This window comes from Oenanthe melanoleuca, chromosome 21 (genome assembly GCF_029582105.1).
Source record: "Oenanthe melanoleuca isolate GR-GAL-2019-014 chromosome 21, OMel1.0, whole genome shotgun sequence".
Classification (NCBI taxonomy): domain Eukaryota; kingdom Metazoa; phylum Chordata; class Aves; order Passeriformes; family Muscicapidae; genus Oenanthe; species Oenanthe melanoleuca.
Window position 1 is genome coordinate 5,288,914 of NC_079354.1, and position 21,700 is coordinate 5,310,613.

The window sequence follows — 21,700 nt, forward strand, 5'->3', positions numbered from 1 at the left end:
ATTGGAAACTGTTTTATGGGAATGCACCCAAGGTTTGTCTGAAACCAGGTTTTCCTCAAAAGTCTCAAAAGAATTGCTGGATTTGCTGTGCAAGTTGAAAGAAATCTTGTGTACAACCACCTGAGCTGCATAAAATGTTTTTAAAGGCCCAGTAATAGAAATATGAGAAAATAAATAAACAAGGGCAATGCTGGTCAAATAATCTGATCATTTGATATCCAGGAAGTTTAGGATTAAAAATGAGGTTTAAATGCCTGTGGCAGAAACGTAGAATGAAGTTCCAGACACTTCTCCCATGGAACTTGAGATTAATGGTGATGTTTAACTCTTTTGATTTCATAATTAATCTGTAACTCATTCCAACAGTTGAGAGAGATGTGAGAAGCTGTTTGCAGTGAAGGAGCTGTTTTTAAATGGAGTTTTTGTTTGGTAAGGAGCTGCCATTTGCAGGTGAAGGAGCTGGGTTTAAGTGGAGTTTCTGTTTCCAAGGAACCTTAGAAAGGCTTCTCCATCTTTCCACACCTGGCTGGTCTGGAACTCTTTGCTGTCCATGGCCAGAGCACTTTCTGTGACAGTGAGACATAAAACACTTCCCTCTCCTCATTCTGCCCCAGCACAGGCTTTGTGCAGGAGCAGAGCTTCCCTCTGCTCTGGGCTTGGCTGAGGGAAGGACTGAAAATGTTTCATTGTGACATTTAAATGTTTAATTCTTCCAGCAACAATCCCTGGTGCCACTGGCACTTGTGGGATGAAGTCACAGAGGCAGCTGCTGCTCTGTCAGCCCCTGCACCATTAACCTCTTCATGCCTCCCTTGGGCTACAGAAAAAACAGATTTTGTTCAGGTTTAGGAGATTGAGATGAGAAAAATACTTACTTGTAACAGAAGTTCTGATTTAGATGGCTAGGATGAGAAAAAATATTACAGCAGTTCTGATAGAATTCTTGTAAATCTCCCTAATGAGCTGTATTAAGTTTTTAATTTAAATTGCTTTTTGCAGTCCAGCTGCCTGTAAATAAAGCTGTGTCTGAAGTGCAATGGCAATGTCCACAACACCCATGAATTCCAGTCCCAGCCTCTTCCCTATTCAGTTTTGTAAGGGATTTGCCATTGAGTTGCTGCTGTTCCATGTGAAATAATTATCCACACACAAACTGTGCTTATACTTTATTAAAAAATAGCCAGTAGTTAAAGGTTCCAGTCAATAAAATACCAAACTTTTAAATTACAATATTAAAGGCTTAATTGTAACAGTCCCCCTGGTATGAAATGGCACCACGGTTACACTGAGGGAGGGCTGAGGTTACAAGGAGTTTTCATGTGTAGCTGGGGTTAAAAAAAAAAAAAATTGAAATATTCTGAAGCCAGAGGAGGAAAAGGAGCCCTAGACAGGGGACACCACTGTCACCAAACCATCAGGACCCAGCAGTAGATCCAAGCTGGGAAATGATGGCAGCACAATCCCCTTCCAGACTCAGGTACAGAGCATGGGTGTGCAAATTTCCTTCATGATGTTTGTGTCTATCCAGGCAAAAGGCATTGAAAGGAGCAACATTCCCCACTCACATGCAGGTGTGAACCCCCTGTGCTTCCAAAGCAGCAGGAAAAGGAATGAAAGATGCTTGGTCCTGTCAGCAGCACATTTTGCTTGTTAAGCTCTGTCCCACCTGCACTGCTCCAAGAAACGTGTGACACCTTCCTGAACCTCCATCCTGGACATCCAAAGTGACTCTTTATTGCCACCCTGAATGCTGCAGGTCCTTGGGCAGGAGTTCTGGGCTGGCTTCACTCCAGGAGAGCTGCAGGCAGCACGGGGAGGGCTCAGGAGTCAATCCTTCCATAGGAAGAAAACACTGTGGGGAGAGAAGGAGCTCAGTCAGCAGCACTGCAGGGCTCAGCCACCCTTGGCTTGTGTCACTTCACTGACTCCCAGCTCCCTTTACTGTCTCTGTATTATACAGGGAGTGAAACACTGCAGGCAGACAGAGATTTGCTCACACAGCTGTGGTTTTTTTGGACAGCAGCAGTTCTGACTCAGGTTGGCAGCAGCTTTCTTCAGGGAAAAGCCACATCTGTGCCACCCAAATTCTGAGGCTGCACAACTGCTTGATTATCCCTAAGGATTCTCCTGGCTGTTTCCCTGTGACAGAGCAGGCTCCACCCTCCCCAGGGAATTTTGGGGTACTCACTTCTCTCCCTCAGGCCCTGCCCGAAGCTGCGATAGACGTGAAGCAGAGCCCAGAACAGAACGGATTTGATGGCGACAGAAATGCAGGAGCCCGTGATGAAAGCAGCCTCCAGGGTGTAGGAGCTGCCTTTGCCCCACTCCCTTATCACCTGCAGAAAGGGAGACATGAAACCATCACCACCTGCTGCCAAAAAGCCTCAAAGCTACAACCTGCAACCAAGCACTGAGTTTCTGAGGGAAGTCACCAGGGAATAATTGGGGAAAAAGAAAAGAAAAACCCAACTGGTCACTTTGAAACCAGCTCATTTCTCTGATTTTTTGATGTACAGTGTGGAGCCCTGCTGTGCTCTGCCAGCTCAAACAGGAATAATGGGAGACTCCATTTGATAAAGGGATCCCTGAGGCTGTGAAGGATGAGAAGCTCTGGCCACTCTCAGCATTCCAGCCCTGCCCAGGATGAACAGCTCGGCCTCCCCCTGCCCTCCTCTCTCCTCACCTCTTTCACACATCTCGTGGGAGGTGCCCACTGATCAAGGTTTTATCAGTGTTACAGAGCCAAAAAAACTGCCCCAAAGTGGAGTTTGTTGGGCTTGCACTGCCTTGTTTTGGCTACAGCAGGATGGACAGCTGTGGGTGCTGCCTGAGAAATTCTTTAAAAATACAACAACTGAGCCCTGGTCAAATGCTCTGGCACCACTTGAGGCTTCTTGTGAAGCAGGGGAGGCATTTTTGAGGAGCTGTGTATCTTGAACAAGATTTTGTTTCATCTTTCCCTCATCATTCTTTGCAGGAACTTCCAGAGCCTCTCCCTCTGATCAGTTCAAGAGCAACTTGACTTGGTCCCTGTCCTGAAATGCTGATCTTGGAGAGGCAGGATGTGCTCTGCTCCCTTCAAACCCAGCAGGAGCTGCAGGGCAGGGAGAGGCAGCACCTCTGGAGAGGCAGGATGTGCTCTGCTCCCTTCAAACCCAGCAGGAGCTGCAGGGAGGGCTGGGGAAGCACCTCTGGAGAGGCAGGATGTGCTCTGCTCTCTCCAAACCCAGCAGGAGCTGCAGGGCAGGGAGAGGCAGCACCTCTGGAGAGGGAGGATGTGCTCTGCTCCCTTCAAACCCAGCAGGAGCTGCAGGGAGGGCTGGGGCAGCACCTCTGGAGAGGGAGGATGTGCTCTGCTCCCTTCAAACCCAGCAGGAGCTGCAGGGAGGGCTGGGGAAGCACCTCTGGAGAGGCAGGATGTGCTCTGCTCTCTCCAAACCCAGCAGGAGCTGCAGGGCAGGGAGAGGCAGCACCTCTGGGCCCTGAGGAAGATGAAGATGAGGGTGACACCCCCAGCCTTGCTCCCCTTACCGTGTAGAGCAGGTAGATGAGATAAACCACCTCAGGCACATTCTGAATCAGAAATACCCACACCAGAGGTTTCAGCTCTTTCAAAATCTGCAAAATGAGATACAGCTTTTTAAGACATTGCTATATACTCTATGAAAGCTGCATAGCATTTCCAGTATTGGTTAAGCTGAGTTCTTAGTTTTAGCTTTGCTCTCCCACTTCCCTTCTCCACCTGTGTTTTTTACAGGAAATTCAGCCTCTGTTTTCCCCTGAGCTGGGCCAGGAGTGATGAACTTTCTCTCTGGGCACATTCAGATTTCTCCAGCAGATGGATATTTTCATAGGTAACAGACTGAAAGCTCCCTGTGACTTTTTCTCCACCTTTCTTTTTACTGCACACAAGTGCACTCACTGAGGAGTGAAATGTGGGAGAAGCAAGAGGACTGAAGTGCCAGGAGAATTTAATTTCACAATTCACCCTGGGACTTGGGAAAGAACAGCCCTGGGCTGGGAGGGCAGGTCTGAGCAAAGGAAGGAAAAGCAGCTGAGTCACTGGGGGTGAGAGCAGTGACTGTGCCAGTGTTAGGGTTGGATTTGATGCATCTGATCAGCACCACATTCCCCCCAAACCCAAAACTGATGTGTTTTAAAAGCACAGTTTTAGCAAGGAAAGCCATCAAAACACATAGGGAGCTGTATTTCAGCTGTCAGGAATCTGAGTGAATGACTAAAGCGAACACCCCAGGAGCTTAAAACAACATCCACCCCCAAAAACCCCTAAGCTCCTTCCTGGCAATAAAAAACTCAATTATCTGATGTACTTTGACCCTGATTCTGCAATCACTCTTGGAACAGAGGCTCAGGATTTCAGAGGAGGTTCAGTCTGACATGAAAAATGACAATTCAAGTTCACAAATCTTTAGGTTAACCTGAAAACTGTCCCTGAGCTCTGAAGGAGATGCCCCAATAAAGGATCCCTCATCTTTTTGGTGTGGTTTCCTAAGGATTTAAGGCCTCAGTGTGTCTGTAACACTGTAATAATTTGGGGGACTGCTCCCAGTGTCACCAGATTTCATTGAAGTGATCAAGGACTGAGATTAACCAAGGCCCCTCAGTCACAATGTGACAAAGTCATTGTCACAATGCCAACCTGACTTTGTTTCACTCCCTGTGCTCAGTTCAGACACGGATTTAGACAAAACCTTCAATACTGCTGGTGCTCTGCTTTCCTCCATGCTGGCTCCCTTCCCTGAGCCTGTGGGAATCCCTTGGGGTGGGGATGGGCAGTGCCAGGGCTGGGTGTCCCTGCTGTCCCCTGGCTGGACACTCACTGCAGTGATGCCCACGGTGACCTTGAGGCAGCCCCAAACAACTCCCGTGGCTGAGATGATGTTGTGCAGCAGGGTGACCTCGTGCAGGCTGATCAGGAGGATGCACAGGCACAGCTGGGGAGGCAAACATTTGATAAAATTATTCTTGGAAAGCCTGCAGCCCCACAAAATAAAAAATCTGCCACAAACTCCCTGCAACAGCAAGGTGGGCTCAGGTCTAAAAGCTGAAATTATTCCTAAACAAGGACAAGAAGTATTCCCTGTACAACAGCAACAACAAAGAACAGGGAGAGCAGATAAAGCAAAGTAAGGCAGCACTAAATAAGGATGAGGGTGCTTAGAGAAGTAACAGGTCTTGGGTTCACTTCCCCCATCTGTAACTTCATTTTCTGTCTCACTGCCCTGCTGGTCAAGTTCCCTTCTCCCACCCCAGGATCATTTCCTCAATGCAGGAGGCAGCTGGAAAGCAAGAGACTGGATGAGATGGGCAGGAAAAACCAGGCTTATTTCAATAACAACCAGGAAAAACCAAGCTTAATTCAATAACAACCAGGAATAACCAGGCTTATTTCAATAATAACCAAGCTTATTTCAATACTAACCAGGAATAACCAGACTAATTTCAACCCATGGGTGGGTTGGAGCTCCTGGATGCAATTATTTTTGTAGGAATAAATGTCCCCAAAATAAGCTTCAGTTCTCTTTTTGTGTAGGACAACAATCAAATCTATTTTGATTCATTTTTATGGATTTTAGCTAAGCTATGGCAAACACATGGAGCTGAAATCATTATTAAATTAATATAATAAAGCTAAGAGAGAGGATTCTCTTGGAAAGGAATAATTCAACTCAGCCAGTCCAAGATATCATCAATACAAGGGAATCTGGGGGCCAGAGCTCTGTACCTGTGCCTGCAGATCAAAAGTGAGCATGGAAAAGCAGAGGTTGAGCATGAAGTACTGGGACTGGAGGCTCTCCAGGGCCCCCCCCACCCGAAATGCCATCATGGAGTGGCTCTGGATGAGCAGGAGGGCACAGATGACATCGAAGGAACCCACCAGCAGGATCAGCACAAAACGGGCCTGGGGAGGAGAACAGGGATTGGCACAGCAGGGACAGGCACCAAACACAGACAGGAGGAACAAAATCTTCACAGAGTCTGCTTCTGAGCTTCCTGCTGGAATAAAACCACCCCTCCATGGGGTATTCTCAATGCTGGACTTGCAGAATTCCAGGACACACAGGTTTGTGTCTGTTTGTGCTGGAATTAACACTCAATATCTCCTGCTCTAAGGATGGCTCAAGTAGCAAAATGTCCTTCAGAATTCCACTGATATGAAAATATTTATAACTGGATATGATTCTGGCTCAGGAAGCTGAGTTCCAGTAATCCAAGTTACAGTTGGAGTAGTAAAAAAACCCTTTAATACTTCTCACATTTATACCAGGCTTTACTTTGAAGTTCTTGTTTAATATTTAAACTGATGACATGGCTGTGCATCTTAAAAGTAACCTGCATTTCTTTGATGCCTGTTCTTTATTGGCCCTACCAGCCCAGTCTGCTACAGATAAAGTATCTTTAACTGAATGTCCAACTGATAAATAAACTGAACTGGCAAAGCTGCTTTGCTCCATCTCCCTTCCTGGCTGCCACCTCTCCTGCTGAAGAGTCATTTTTGGATGACTTCACAGCAGGGAAGCAGCTGGCTGAGAAAAATGTGATAAAAAGAAAGCACTTCCTGGAAGCACAGCAAGTGGGAATTTAACTACAAGCCTTAGCAAGGCCTAGAATAAAATCCTTTAATAAATTTTACTGCTATGAAATGCAAACAAGATTACCTGGAGTGGCATTAGTGCAGTTTTTTGTTACCTTGCAGGTTCCCAGAAATCTCCTAAAACCACATTTTATAAGCACTGGGTAATGGCTGTGCCTACAGACTGGGGATTCCAGGCTGGGTTTAGGTGATTTCAGGGCAGACATTTCACAGAGGGAAATCTGAAGCAGCCCAGGTGAAGTGAAGGACACATCTCACAGTAATTCTGACTAATTCTCTGATGTTTCTGTTCTTTTTGGGTGCTGCCATAAGGAAACTCAGCAGCTCAGAAAAGATTTGCAGTTGTGGGTGTGCACATTTTGTTGTTAATTCAGCCTGATTCTCCCTTATCAGTAACAAGAATACATTAATCATAATAATCAATATTATACAACATAGAATATAGAATATAGAATATAGAATATAGAATATAGAATATAGAATATAGAATATAGAATACAGAACACAGAATGTATAATATAGAAGACAGAATATAGAATTATATATATTATCTATAAAATAAATAATTAAAAATATAAATGTAAATAAGAAATAAAGTTATAATCTATATTATATAATCTATATAATCAATAATCTACAAGAAATAAATAATAAGTATATAATAATATATATAGCAGTATATATATTAATAATATATATAGTGTAGTATATATAGTGTATATATAATAGTATATAATAGCATATATATACAGAATATAGAGTATAGCAGTATATATTTTAATAATATATATAGTATAGTAAATATAGTGTATATATAATAGCATATATAGTATATAGAATATACTGTGTATATATATAGTATATATAATAATATAATTGTATATTATATAGTATATATAATGATATGTGTATGTATAACATAAGCATATTTAGTAATAAGTATCAATAGTTATATATATAATTTATATATAAATTTATATAATGTATATATTTATATTTATAAATTTATAGATACATAAAATATAAATATAAATAATATCAATATATAAAAATATAAATAGAAATAATTTTTATATCTATATAAGTATAATCTGTGTTACCACAGACATGTTGCCTTCCCAGTGCTGGATTTCCAAACCCAGGCTGAGGGGGGAAGGAGGAGCTGACTGAAATGCTGAAAAGCAGGAGACTGACCAGGAGTTTTGGCTTCTGCTCAGGGGGCAGCAGGGTGAAGTTGATGATGGAGCGCAGCATCAGCAGCAGGATGGAGAGCACGAACACCAGCAGCTCCTGGCGGTTCTCCTGCAGGATGCCCCTGCTCACATAGTACACACAGAACACTGGGGAGAGAGGGAATGTCAGTGCAGCTCCAAAATCCCCACTTCTGCAAGGATCAAAGTGTCCCTGAGGCTCCTTGCTCCTGCTTGAATCAGGTAATTGAAGTGTGTTTAGCACACAAGAAATTCAGTAATTAGTTAGATTTTTTAATTAGTTGTGAAGTAACACGGGGGAAATCTCAGTGCATTATCCAAACTGGAAGCTGAGCTGGACCATTCTATGGATACCACACTGAACATTATGTCCAGTTGTTTGTTTGAATTAAATGAAACAGCAGCATTTTTATTAAAGAGCTGAAATATGATCACCTTCCCAGTGTAATTCAGGTAAAAAGCAGTTTATTACTCACACACCCCCTCCACAGTGCAACCTCTGTGGCCTGGCCACTGCACAGGGTTTGTGTGTGCAACTGGATTCAGTTTATTTCAGTGTGGAAATTTTCAAACACCCCACCCTGCAAACTATAATCCAAAAAAGAACTGGGTCAGCACAGGTCTGAGTTTTATTTTTATAAAATACATCAAACCCCCATCAGCTGTCACTGTGAATTTTATGCTTTTTTGGTAAAACTTCAATAAAGCAAAGGTTTTGTTCTTTCACAGGATGCTGCTGCAAACATTGGTCTGTTCTTACCACAGCCAAAGTAAGAAAGAATTTCTCTTTCCAAAGCTCTGCTTCCTTAATGCCACACATCAACTCATCCACATTTGCTGTGCTGGGACATATGGGACAGCAAATTTTCAAATTAAATAATAACTTCAGTCTCTCTAAAATAAACCTTCAGTGAAGGAACTTCCCTTTTCACTGCCCTTAACAGGGACTGAGAAAATGGAAAATGATTGGCCAATTCCAAAGTGAACCATGTGATTTCCTAGACATGACCTCAGGAAGATCTGAAAGGCTTAAGATGGTATTTCCTTGTTTTGCAAACTCAGCTGCTAAATCCACAGAAATCTGTACAAATTTGAAAAGAAGCTCTTTTTTCTCATCAAGCTTTTTGCAGAGATAGCATATACACATGAAATTTCCTGAAATCCTCGAGTTTTTTCATGTTAATTTCTCTTTAATACAAATGGACCCCAGAAGTTTCTGCTGAAACACTGATTGGAAATACCTAAAGAAGGAAACTTGGACTGTGGACACCTGAATTTCCAGCATATTATGGCTCAGACATTAAAATAGGAACTGGTGAGTTTTTCTGGCAGAGCTGAACATCCAGTATCTCTTATATAAGAAACTTCAGTTGCTGCTTGATCACATTACTTATTTATTATTATTCTCATTATTTACTCCATCCAAACTGGGTTTCTTACCAACTCCAACCAACTGAATAAAGGAAATGGTGAAATCCTCCTCAGTCTGGCGCACCAGTGTCTCTATGGTCAGCCCTATGACACTCAGCAGGGACACAATAGTGACACAGAAGTAGATCTTCACAGGGAATGAGAGCTCTGAACATGGTTTTATCTGTAAAGGGAGAAAATTCTTGATCACATCATGCAGAATAAACTCGTTGCTGTTCCTAAAAATCACATTGAGGCAAGTGGGGTAAAGGAGACAGTGCAGGGTTTCCTTTGGGAAAAGGAAGAGAAACTCCACGATTGGACTGAAACTCCCACACTGCTGAGGAAGGGAGAAGTCTAACTTTATTTCATAATTAATCTCAGCCTAGATTGTCCTGGTTTATACCCACAGCCTGTCTGTGCCTCACAAGGCCATGGTGGTATAATTTATAATCCATGACATGGAGATTGCCAATGCCCATGTGCACACCTGCCAGAGCATGGAAATAACATTTCCCTCACATTTTTAATTTTAGAAAACTGTAAAGGCAGGGTCAGCATTCTCAGTAAAGCCAAGTCCTTATTTTCTTTTATTAAAATACTTCAGGTGGAGAAACATCCTCACAGGAATTTAACACTTGGTTTGTTCAGCTGGAGGAGACTGAGGGGAGCTCAGGGGCTGCAGCCCCTGCTGAGGGAGAGGGACAGGAGCAGGGAACGGCTGCAGCTGGGCCAGGGGAGCCTTAGGCTGGATTCTGGGAAAGGTTCATCCCTCAGAAGGTGGAGGGAATGGGAACAGCTCCAAGAGCTCCAGAAGTGCACAGGGTGGAATTTCGGGGTGTCTGTGCAGGGCCAAGAGCTGGATCAGTGATCTCTTTGAGCTCAGGACACCCCACGACGCTGCCAGCAGAGCCGTGCCAAGCCTCGGCGTGCGGACCTCCCTGATGCACCTGACCTGGGACTTGAGCCATGTTTCTCCATCCCTCCCCGCGGGCAGTGAAACGCGCAGGACACGGGCACGCCGCCCACAGCAGCGCAGTACTCACGGGGCCGCAGGGCGTGGGGATGAGCTGCCGGTGCCGCGGGGTGAGGTTGGGCAGGCTCGGCCCCGCCGGGGCCGCGGCGCCGCTGAGGGAGAGAGAGCGGGGCCGTCAGGGGAGGGCCGTACCACCCCACCGCGGGGGGGAACCGCCCGCGACCCCCCATCCCCAGCACGGGCATCTCCAGGTGAGGCGCGGGGGGAACGCGGGGAGGCGCCCCCGCGCCGCGCATGGTGCGGCCCGGCCCGCCCGTACCTGCCGTCCATGGCGACGGCCGCGCCTCGCGTCCCGCCCCGGCCGCGGGCCCTACATGGCTGCGGAGGGGTCCCGGCGGCGCTTCCGGGGCCGAGCCGCTCGGCGTCACTTCCCCGGTACGGGCGGGAAGCGCGGCCCGGGCTCCTCCCGGGCGGTGGGGCCGCCGCGCTCCCGCCCCTCCGCCCCGGGGGTCCCCTCGGTGCTGGGCGTCCCGCCCGGCTCGGTGTGAGGGGCGGCCCTCAGCGCTGCGCTCTGCGCGGCTCTACCCGGCTGGGCGTGCCCTGTAACCCCTCTCTGCTTTGCTTGGTTTCCTCGTGGTTTTGGTAAAATGGCCTCCCCGCCTCCGCGGTGACAAAGGGGCGAGCTCGGCGCTCGGCTCCGCGGTGCCCGGGCAGCCCTAAGGGCCGGCGGGGCGCGGCCGGAGCCGCCTCTTCATCCCGGGGCTCCGGGCACGGCAGGGGATGGGCGGGCGCTGCCCGGTGGTTCCGGAGCCCGGTGGATGTTACCGGAGCCCCGTGGATGTTACCGGAGCTGTGGGAGCGCAGGTGCCGGCCGGGATGCGCTGAGGGCTGCGGGGATGGATGGAGGGATGGAGATGGATGGAGGGAGGGATGGGAGCGGCGGGCGCTGCCGCAGAGGAGGATCCCAGCCGGGCCTGGCTGGGGGATGGCGGTGCTGGGAAGCCCCTGGGCCCCAGGGCTGGCTCGGAAAGGCCGCGGTGCTCCGGGGGAGGCTCCGAGCCCCGCTCCGGTGCCGGGGATGCTCCGGGACGCGGGCGGGAGCGGGACTGGACTGCGGAGGGAAGGCTCTGGCAGTGGGTGAGCACAGGCACAGCTGGGGTGCCACAAAGTGCTCAGCTTTTCAGCCTTTCAGCGTCTTCTGCTGCTGTATGTGTGGTGTTGTAACATCTTGGATGCTCTCGTTGCCATTAGCGAAGCGGTGTTAATGAGAGAGGCTTTTGTGCATTTGCTGCGTTGGAAGCAATGTTTGAGTGACTTTTTCTGTAACAGATGGAAGGTCACGGACACAAAGCTTTGTTTTTTCACTGTCAGATCAGCCGCAGCTTCTCAAACCCTTGCAACATAATTGACCTTTACTGTCTGCTTGTGACAAGGCGACTGTCTGTAGTTCTTTGTGGATTTCTTTTTTTCACGGTAATTGCTACTGGGAGCATAGTTAAGGCTTGGACAAGGTACAAGGAGTGTAAGAGGCACTCACTCTGCTCGTTCTTTTGAGCTGGAAGATTGAGTCTTTGTGAGTAATCCAAGAGAAACAAGTGCCAACCACTGCCACGTTTTCATCTGTTGGTAAACATCAGCTGCTGGTTGGCCTTGAGGGAGGAAGAGTGAATTAGTTCCAGATGGAGAACTCTTTCAGCCCATTTAGACTTTCCAGTTGATTTAAGCCAGCAGGTCAGTAATTTAGGGGAGTAGTTTTGTTCTTATTTGCTGTTCTGCTTCTTGCTGTGTGTGGATTCAGTGATATCAAATCTGATATCAGTAATTTAGGGGAGTAGTTTTGTTCTTATTTGTTGTTCTCCTTCCTGCCGTGTGTGCAATCGATGATATAAAATCTGATATTGCAGCGTTGCTGATAGTGGGGCTTTGGTTGTGCTCAATTGGTTTTAATTAAGTTGGATAAACAGAAAAGATATTTTAAAAGCTCTGACAATTATCTATTTTGAATGTAGAGGGGTTTTGTTTTTTATGACCTGGAAAAGGAGGAGGAGTTGAGAATCCATTTTTCTTAGTAAATTCTCTTGGAGAACATGTATCTTCTTTCAAAGTTTTGTGTTAAACTGGGTTACCACAGGTTGGTGGTTTAATGTGGTCAGAGGGTCCCATACCTCAGTGTGCTGCTGGCATGGATCCCTGGAAAAATGGGATGAGATAAAGGCATGGAAATCTTCAGTGCATGGCTGTAGCAACTAGGGAATGTGAGGGATGGAAAATTTCACTGTGAAGTAGCTGCTGTGGAGGATACTGAGACTGATGTGAGATATTTAATTCCTCAGTACCTCTTTGTGATTTATTTGAGGTGCCACACTGGACATTTAAAAAGCATTAAAAAAAAAAATCTTTTTTAAAAAGAAGAAAATAGAGTGAACTGCTCACAAAATCAGGGCAGGTGCAGCAGCTCTTGCTACAACTCTTGTATTTCTCTTGCCATTGATTATGAGAGGAGTAAAGATCACAGGGTGGTTTTGTTGTTCCCTCTATCTGCTACTGTAACTTGCTACATTTTGTCTAATTTGTAAAAGAAAAAAATTTCTGGTTACAAATAATTTAATGCCTTTTTCTGCCCAGTCTGTTGAAAAGGCTTTAAGAATTAGTTAGAAGTGCTAATTTTGAGTTGTAAGGTATAGCAAAATGAGGATGGTTGCATTATTCCCATGTAATTAAACAGACAACCACTCTGGAAAGCTCCTGGATATATTTCCCTGCTTTTTTTCACTGGGATACATTTACCAGGGTAGCTCTGTGATTACTGGGAGTTACAGCCCTTGATTATTGATCTCTTTGACTCAGATTGATAACAGGTTAATTAGAACGAAAGGCAGAGGTTCCTGCTTGGATTTGCTGAGTTGGGAAGTGTTTAAAGACAGACTGAGATCAAAGACACTGTAGAATCTGGAAGAGGAGTTAGTTATAGTTGGAAAGGCTGTGTTGAGGTGCTCCAGAGGAAAAAGGACAGAAAAACACAATGATTTTGTGGATCACTACACAATGGTAGGTGAGTGTGTGTTATTTTAGAATAAAAAAACTTCCCTAAGATAAGTTCTTGTTGCTTAATCTTGGCATGGAGACATCAGGAGTTCAAAATCCAGCCTGAAGGATTACAGAAGCCTCTTTATCTTTCATAAAGATAAAGAAGCAGGTGAAGTGTGCTGTCTTTGCTGCATTAGGGATGTAAAACGTCACAAATGTTTTTTCCTTTCTTTTCCCTCTTAGGCAGAAGACACGGAGCAGCCCAAATGAAGGAGCATGTGGAGTTCATATTCCTGCAAGATGTTCTTTGGGGGACCAAGGCCACTTTTCCAGGCCCCTGGGAGATGAAGCATTAAGCCCATGACATTTTTGTTGCTGTGTCAGTGTTGCTTTGTGCGAAGGACAAATAACTGATTTTTTTTCACCTCACCATGACGGCTGTGACAAGTGCCACCATCCCGGACACCCTGAGTCCTCCCCAGCTGGAGGAGAAGCCAAAGGGCAAATCCCTGTTCCAGCTGGGCTCCCTCTTTGCTAACAGGAGTGAGAAATTTGTGATTGCTCGCAGTGACAGTTTGCCAGAGGAGAATGTCCTGAAGATCACAATCACAGAGACCACGGTCATCGAGTCCGACCTGGGCATCTGGAACTCCCACGCCCTCATCTACCTCACTCTCTGGTTTTTCTTCAGCTTTTGCACTCTGTTCCTTAACAAATACATCCTGTCCTTGCTGGAAGGAGAGCCCAGCATGCTTGGTACCCTGCTTTTCCTCAGTTTCGGGAAGAAATTGGTTTATTTTACTGGAAAGGGAGCCCCAAAAGCTGCCAGAACTTTTGGATAATGCTGCCAGGCATAGTGTGGGGTTGTTGGGGTGTCTGTGCAGGGATAAAAGTTGGGCTGGATGATCTCTGTGGGTCCCTTCCAGCTCCATGATCCTATGACTGATAATCTCAGATCATCCCATATAAAGCTAAGGAAGAGAATGATTCAAATGAAATGAAAAATGTTTGGTTTAGGAGGGGATCTTGGGGCTGGGAACTTGGGATTTTGGCCTTTGAAGTGGTTTCTGACGCTGTCTTTTCCTCCACTTGCTGAAAGATGAAATTTTGCTCATAGAGGAGCTTTAAGGGGAAAGAAAAAAAGTCATTATTTTGTTTTCTGTGCTGGAAGGTTTAGCAAAAAGTCAAATTTTGAGTAAGTTGGTGCTCTCCAGAGCTGTGCAGTGCAGGAGTTGCCTTTGGCGATCTCTGTTATCCAATGACCATTTTAGTTCTTTTTTTTTTTTCCTTTTTAAGGGGCAAACAAAGGGCAGATTATGTATGAACCAGGCTTATAAACATTTGGTTTATTATGCTGCCTTAGATGTAGAAGTAAGGGGCTTTAGTGAGAATATATAAAATACACACAGTGATTTCTTAACTGCCAAAACCACTGCACAGATGTTGGTGTAAGGAATTTTCTCATGAAAATTGATTTGTTGTGTTCCAGCTTGTGATCTGACTTGATTTCCCCTCTCTGACCCTCTTTCAGGTGCTGTTCAAATGCTTTCCACCACCTTCATTGGCTGCATCAAGATGTTTGTCCCATGCTGTCTGTACCAGCACAAAACTCGCATCTCCTACCCCCCCAACTTCATCATGATCATGCTCTTTGTTGGGTTAATGAGGTAAAAGGGAAAGCTTTCCTGCACTGCTAATATTTGTGGTTTTCCACACCAAAGCTGTGTTTTCATGCCTTTTTATTCTTGATGAGATGTTTGGAAATTCACCTTTTCTCCCCAAGAAATATCCCAGGATAATCTTATTTTTATTTGCTGTTATTCCTTGTCCCAGCTGTCAATTTTTTGGTCTTCCCATCACATTTACATTTTTACAGAGCTCACTTCTCTCTCCATTTACTTTCTTCTTGCTCTCTTTGAGGCTGATGTTTGTTTAGTACATTAATATTTACCAGCCTTTTGCCTCAAAACTGATCCAGGCTATTAAAATTTATCTTTTCAAGAGTAAATATTTGCAGGGTGCTGGGATTGTGTCAGTCTGTGGTGGAGGAGGGAAAAAGAATGCCTGGTTTTGTTTCCTCTACCCTGCAAAACTGATAAGAAAATCAAATAAGTGATAAATTCAATTAATTTCAGAGTTTAAACTGTGGTAATTGTGTGGCATATCTAATTTACACTTAAAGATGGATAACTGCAGTTAAAGTTTCCATGGGAATTACTGTTCCTCAGAAGATTTTCACTTTTCTAACTGAGTCTGTTGAAAATTTTGGCTTAAAATTGGTCACTTGAACCTTGGAGTGTGTTAAAAAATAAATTTGTTTTCTGGAAATCCACTCTGCAGTCAAAGACATTCCAGAGTTGCCCAAGGGTGCCTTTATTTGCTTTAAATAAATAATATTTAAGCCAAAGCTGAAAGAAATAGATCTGGCCTTGCAGGTGCAGGAGAAATCACAGTGCAGTTCTTTTTATTCTGTGTGTTTAAGGGTAGCTCTTGAAGCATTATTTTAATTTCTTCTGATGGTGCACTAATGCATTCTTTAATTTTTTTATTAATTTCTTGTGATTTTCTTCTGCTGCAGATTTGCAACAGTGGTCCTGGGCCTGGTCAGCCTGAAGAATGTGGCAGTTTCATTTGCAGAAACTGTGAAAAGCTCTGCTCCTATTTTCACTGTCATCATGTCCCGGATGATTTTGGGGGAATACACTGGTGAGGGCTGAAATGAGATTTAATTGCTCTCTTTTTTAATGGCCATGGTCAAAAAATGGCCATGAAAATATAATAAATGCAGCTGGAAGAATCAGTGTGAACACAGTGAGTTTGTAGAATTAAAAGGGTTTGGTGTAAGGGGACTGTTGTTATTTTTATATCAAGAAATTATTGTGGTTTTAAATAACTTGAAGTTCAGTTGGTTTTTGTTCAGAATTTCAAATTCTCTCAAATTCAGGGTGGGATCCATGAAAAATGCAGCAGTTAAAGTGAGCTTGGCCCTTTTGCTCTGCAGGGTTGCTGGTGAATCTCTCCCTGATCCCTGTGATGGGGGGGCTGGCTCTGTGCACTGCCACTGAAATCAGCTTCAACATCCTGGGCTTCTCTGCAGCTCTGTCCACCAACATCATGGACTGGTGAGCTCTGGGGCTGGGAAAAAGAATTTATTTTATTAGGAGGTGAAAGAAAATGGTTTCACATGGTTAATTCTGTCCAGTGCATTGAAATGTTGGTATTGAAAATGCATTTTTAACAAATTATTCACTAACAGCATTATTGAGATTAAATAATAAAATTTCTACTTGTAGAAAACATTTACCTACCTGAGGATGGATGGATTGATTGATTTGTCCTAATTAAAATACAGCTAAATGGTGGTTTTAATTTTTTTTTTTTTTAATTTTTTTTTAAATTTTTCTTTTCTAGTTTGCAAAACGTCTTTTCCAAAAAACTACTCAGTGGAGATAAATACAGATTTTCGTAAGTATTGAAAATATTTCAGGTTAACATTAGAGCTGCATGAAAAATGAAATATTTAGCATTATATTGCACCAGAAGGTGTAAATCTGATCATTTTTATAATTTTATCAGGGTTTTCTTACCCCTGAGCTGCCACTGCAAGTTTTATAATCAGCTACAACTCCCAGAAATAAATATTTTAAAATATAAATATTTATTACAAATACCTATTTATTATTATATAAATATTTGCATATTTATGTAAATATGTATTTGTGAAATTATTAATATAATATTTATAAATATTACTGTTATTAAAATACTAATAGACCCCCCCCAAAATAATATTTTCACAGCTGTCAGTCCTTACTCTGCAATCAGGAACTATCCTTAACATTGCTGGGTGTGCAGAAAGCAACTTTTTAACTCTGGAACATAAACTAAGAGTAAATTCTTGTGCTAAAAAACACCTTTAATAATATATTTATATTTTACCATGAGATAAAAAGCTACTTTTGGTTTTTTGTTCTTTTTAGCTTCAGTCCCTTAGAGCAAACCTCTATCTTTGCTTTGCAAAAGGAAGTTTTAAATAATTTTAATTTTTTTTTCTTTGTAGAGCCCCAGAGCTTCAGTTCTATACAAGTGCTGCTGCTGTGGTTATGCTTATTCCAGCTTGGATATTTTTCATGGTAATTTGAATTTATTATTTTAATGAATTTAGGAGGTTTTTTTTTTTAATTGTGAGCAGAATGTGCAACAAAGGGTAATCTTAAATTTTACCTTTTATCCTTCCCATTTTTAAAATCAGCCTGAAATACAATTCACCCAAGGTTTGCAAGAGATTGGGGGAGTAAAAAAGAGAAATCATTTAATAAACATGAGTTAATCCAAAAAGCCTGAGTTTATCTCAGGATTTTTGAGTTCAAATCATAATTTTGTCTTAGTGCATTTAAGGTTTGAGATAAAGACTTGCAAACAAAATCTGGAATATTTGTTGACTTTTTGTTGATATTTGTGTGGTGTACAGGAATATGAACTCCCTGACAGCATATTTTTTTGGAGAAAAAAATTACAGGATCTAAATGTCTTGTGTGTTTTAAGTTTTATTGGGCTAAAATTTAAATGTAAAGCTCTACCTGCTTCTAATCTAAAATCACTTTTAGATTTTTCTTATGAACTAAACCCTTAAATTCTTTTTTTTTTTTTTTTTTTTTTTTTGCTATTTAGGATGTGCCTGTGATTGGGAAAAGTGGGAGGAGCTTCAGCTACAACCAGGATATTGTCATTCTCCTGCTGATAGATGGAGTCCTGTTCCACCTGCAGAGTGTCACAGCCTATGCCCTGATGGGGAAAATTTCTCCTGTGACTTTCAGGTAAAACTCTCAGGAGCATCATTTTGTATTTTTTGGTCAGGAGCACTCTTTTATGTTCTTTGGTCAGGATCATTATTTTGTATTTTTAATCAGGAAACAATATTTTGTATTTTTAATCAGGAAACACTATTTTGTATTTTTAGTCAGGAACATTATTTTACATTTTTGGTCAGGAACACTATTTTATATTTTTAATCAGGAGACACTTTTTTGCATTTTTTTGGTTAGGAACACTATTTTATATTCCTTTTCAGGAACACTATTTTGCAATTTTTTTGTCAGAAGCACCATTTTATAATTTTTTTGGTTACACTATTTTGTATCATTTGTCAGGAACATTCTTTTCTATTTTTTTTTTACCTGCTCACTATTTGTGTTTGAAAACCAGGCAGTAAAGGCAGTGGGCAAAGAGGTGAATGAGGAAAATCAGGATGGATGGGGCTGGAAGTGGAATTTGAGATGGTGTTTAGAAGCAAGGAAAACTAAAGGTGTTGTGCAAAGATAGGAATGAGCTAAATCACAGAATGGTTGGGGCTGGAAGTGGAATCTGAGGTGGTGGCTAGGAGCAAGGCAGACATTGTAGCCTGGCTGTGGGGTGTGTCCCCTGCTGTCCCCACTGTCCCCCCTGTCCCTGTTATCCCTCATGTCCCCATTGTCCCCTGCTGTCCCCACTGTCCCCACTGTCCCTGTTATCCCTCATGTCCCCATTGTCCCCTGCTGTCCCCACTGTCCTCACTGTCCCTGTTATCCCTCATGTCCCCATTGTCCCCTGCTGTCCCCACTGTCCCTGTTATCCCTCATGTCCCCATTGTCCCCTGCTGTCCCCACTGTCCCTGTTATCCCTCATGTCCCCATTGTCCCCTACTGTCCCCACTGTCCCTGTTATCCCTCATGTCCCCCCTGTCCCCTCTGTCCCTGTTATCCCTCATGTCCCCATTGTCCCCTGCTGTCCCCACTGTCCCTGTTATCCCTCATGTCCCCATTGTCCCCTGCTGTCCCCACTGTCCTCACTGTCCCTGTTATCCCTCATGTCCCCATTGTCCCCTGCTGTCCCCACTGTCCCTGTTATCCCTCATGTCCCCATTGTCCCCTGCTGTCCCCACTGTCCCTGTTATCCCTCATGTCCCCATTGTCCCCTACTGTCCCCACTGTCCCTGTTATCCCTCATGTCCCCCCTGTCCCCTCTGTCCCTGTTATCCCTCATGTCCCCATTGTCCCCTGCTGTCCCCACTGTCCCTGTTATCCCTCATGTCCCCATTGTCCCCTACTGTCCCTACTGTCCCTGTTATCCCCCCTGTCCCCTCTGTCCCTGATGTCCCTGCCGTTGTCTGCAGCGTTGCCAGCACAGTCAAACACGCCCTGTCCATCTGGCTCAGCATCATTGTGTTTGGGAACAAGATCACCAGCCTGTCAGCTGTGGGCACTGTCCTGGTCACCGTGGGGGTCCTGCTCTACAACAAGGCCAAGCAGCACCAGCAGGAGACCCTGCAGAGCCTGGCCATGGCCCCACAGCCCCTGCCAGGACCCACCGAGGACACCGAGCCCCTCATCCCCAAGGACTTGGAGCCCTATGATTAATGGGGCTCCAGGGAAATCCTCCTGGATGTGCTTGTTCCTTTGAGTTCCTGGCAGGTCTCACCCAGGACTTGAAGCAGGAAGGAGCTGGGAAGGATCCAGCAAAGCCTTGGGAATCTGATGCCTCAAAGAGAGGATGTGGAACATGTTTAACGTGGGCTTTGTGGTCTTTCCTCGACTGCAAATTGTGTCCAAGCCTGTGCTGGTGGAAGAACTTTGGTGTCTTGTGAGAAAACAATTTCTGTCTCCCTCCTCATCCAAATAATGTGAAAATGTGGCCCCACCACTGAATTCTGCTGGCAGAGGGATGGAGTTGGTGCCTCGTGGAAATTCCTGGTTGTTGCTCTGCATTTCCTGCATCCTCCGTCATTCCTGTGTGGTGTGGAGATGGAAGAGGTCCAAGGAGGGCATTGGCCCACTCTGCTCTGCCCTGGGATGGCCTCACCTCAAGCCCTGAGGGCTTTTTGGGGTCCCAAAACCTGCCAGAGCTCCAGGAGCATTTGGACAGCACAAGATGGGATGTCTGTGCAGGGATCCTTGTGGATCCCCTCCCACTCACATTCCATAATTCTAAGAAGGATTGGAATTCCCACCCTGCTCTCCCAAAAAACAAAAAAAAAATCTTTTTAGGTTTGCTTGAAGCAAACTATGGGAAATGAGCTGTGGTGAGCATCTACTGCTGACTACAAATCCAGGATTTGGAGTGGTTTTCCTCCTAAAATTTAACATGGAAATAACTTATTCCAGTCATTTATTGAGAAAACTGAGATGCAAGTATTCACACACATACCCTGTGTAAATGGAGTGTTCGGTTCAATACTCGTAGCTGCTTGGAGATAAAAAAAAACACTGAAAAGTGGATGACAAAGGAAGCAGGATCTCTGTATTTCTGTAAAAAAAAATTTTGTTGTTTTAATTTCATTTTATTATGCATGAGAAAAGAAATTAATGGGGTTTTTTACATTATTTCTAAGAGTGCAACAAAAGGCTGCCTTTTAGAAACTCAGGGCTATGAGTCTGACCTGTGTGTAAAATACCTAATTTCTGGTTATGTAAAGTAATCTCAGAGGCATCTGTGACAGATGGGAGGAATATTAACCATAAACTGAGGCAAATCTTTATTTCTGCTGCTCTTAAGTTTCCTTTTTTTAAGGAAATTTGTTTTTGTGGTAAATCAGAGATTAAAAGTTAACTTTCCTTTTCAAAATTCTCCAGAGCAGTCATTAGTTTTAGCAAAAAAAAAAGCGCACATGTAGCTACAAAAACATTCACATGGACTTTTTGGGAACAAAACTGAAGTTAAAATGAGTGGATTTTAATAATTGCCTCTCTTCTGGAAGGTTGGAGCATGGATATATAGTGGTCTTTGACAGGAAGTTACCACTGGAATTCCTTTAAAATTACATTTCCACACCTGAGTGGCTGCCTGGGGCAGATTCCCCAAAGATGTGAGGGAGGGAAATGCCAATTTTTTCATCTCTGTGTATGTGATATGTCTGTGGTATTTTGTTTTCTTTTGTACTTCTGTCACTTTTATAAAAACTGTGGACTGTGGCGTGGAGCTCTGTGGAGTTTTTTGTTTGTTTTCTGCCAAATACACTGAGATTTTTAAAAGGACCACTACAAAAAAACCCTGTGGTTTGTGTCATATTTCTGCTTTAGGGGACAGAAATCCCAGCTTTGCTCTCACATAAATCCCGCCATCAGCTGCTTGAGGTTCATTTAAAAAAAAAACCCAGCAGGTTTTTGGGTTTTTTGTGACCAAACAGCCCTGGGAGGATTTGGGAATGGGATTTGAGCTCCTGGGTGGCAGCAGAACCTTCCTGTCCTGCTGGGCTTTGTTCCAGTCTTGATCTCGTGGATTTTTCTTTGCCTTTTTTTCAGCCTTTACCTTCCTTAGATTAAACAAACCAATCTCATGGCTGTCCACTCATAAAACCTCTTTTTTCTCCAGTCAGACCAATAAATCTTTTCTCATGTGTAAACAAGGAGGTTTTTGCCCTTTGTGAAGAATTCTCGGGGGTGTCACACCCCAGCTCATTCTGTGCTGTGACAGAAGCAGTGCTGC

At 44.0% G+C, this 21,700-nt stretch overlaps 2 protein-coding genes across 7 annotated transcripts; one reads left to right on the top strand and one right to left on the bottom strand.

Annotated features, from left to right (window-relative positions):
- Positions 1-1,153: 1,153 nt before the first annotated feature.
- Positions 1,154-10,617, bottom strand: LOC130261649 (uncharacterized). The gene is made up of 9 exons (XM_056508110.1): positions 10,533-10,617; positions 10,284-10,365; positions 9,268-9,421; positions 7,811-7,956; positions 5,747-5,923; positions 4,842-4,955; positions 3,532-3,618; positions 2,189-2,336; positions 1,154-1,852 (listed from the first exon to the last, which is right to left on the bottom strand). The coding sequence occupies exons 1-9, from the start codon at positions 10,541-10,543 to the stop codon at positions 1,821-1,823; spliced, it is 951 nt and encodes a 316-aa protein (XP_056364085.1). The 5' UTR covers positions 10,544-10,617; the 3' UTR covers positions 1,154-1,820.
- On the top strand, positions 10,357-21,193 carry SLC35E2B (solute carrier family 35 member E2B). Of its 6 annotated transcripts, none has more exons than XM_056508107.1 (9): positions 10,357-10,464; positions 13,484-13,996; positions 14,772-14,907; positions 15,819-15,946; positions 16,242-16,362; positions 16,652-16,705; positions 17,301-17,373; positions 17,912-18,057; positions 19,392-21,193. In XM_056508107.1, the coding sequence occupies exons 2-9, from the start codon at positions 13,672-13,674 to the stop codon at positions 19,633-19,635; spliced, it is 1,227 nt and encodes a 408-aa protein (XP_056364082.1). In that variant the 5' UTR covers positions 10,357-10,464; positions 13,484-13,671; the 3' UTR covers positions 19,636-21,193. The 6 variants fall into 6 exon arrangements, with proteins under 6 accessions (XP_056364082.1, XP_056364080.1, XP_056364077.1 ...); XM_056508105.1 differs by lacking the exon at positions 10,357-10,464 and adding an exon at positions 10,520-10,648; XM_056508102.1 differs by lacking the exon at positions 10,357-10,464 and adding an exon at positions 10,630-11,077.
- Positions 21,194-21,700: the final 507 nt, after the last annotated feature.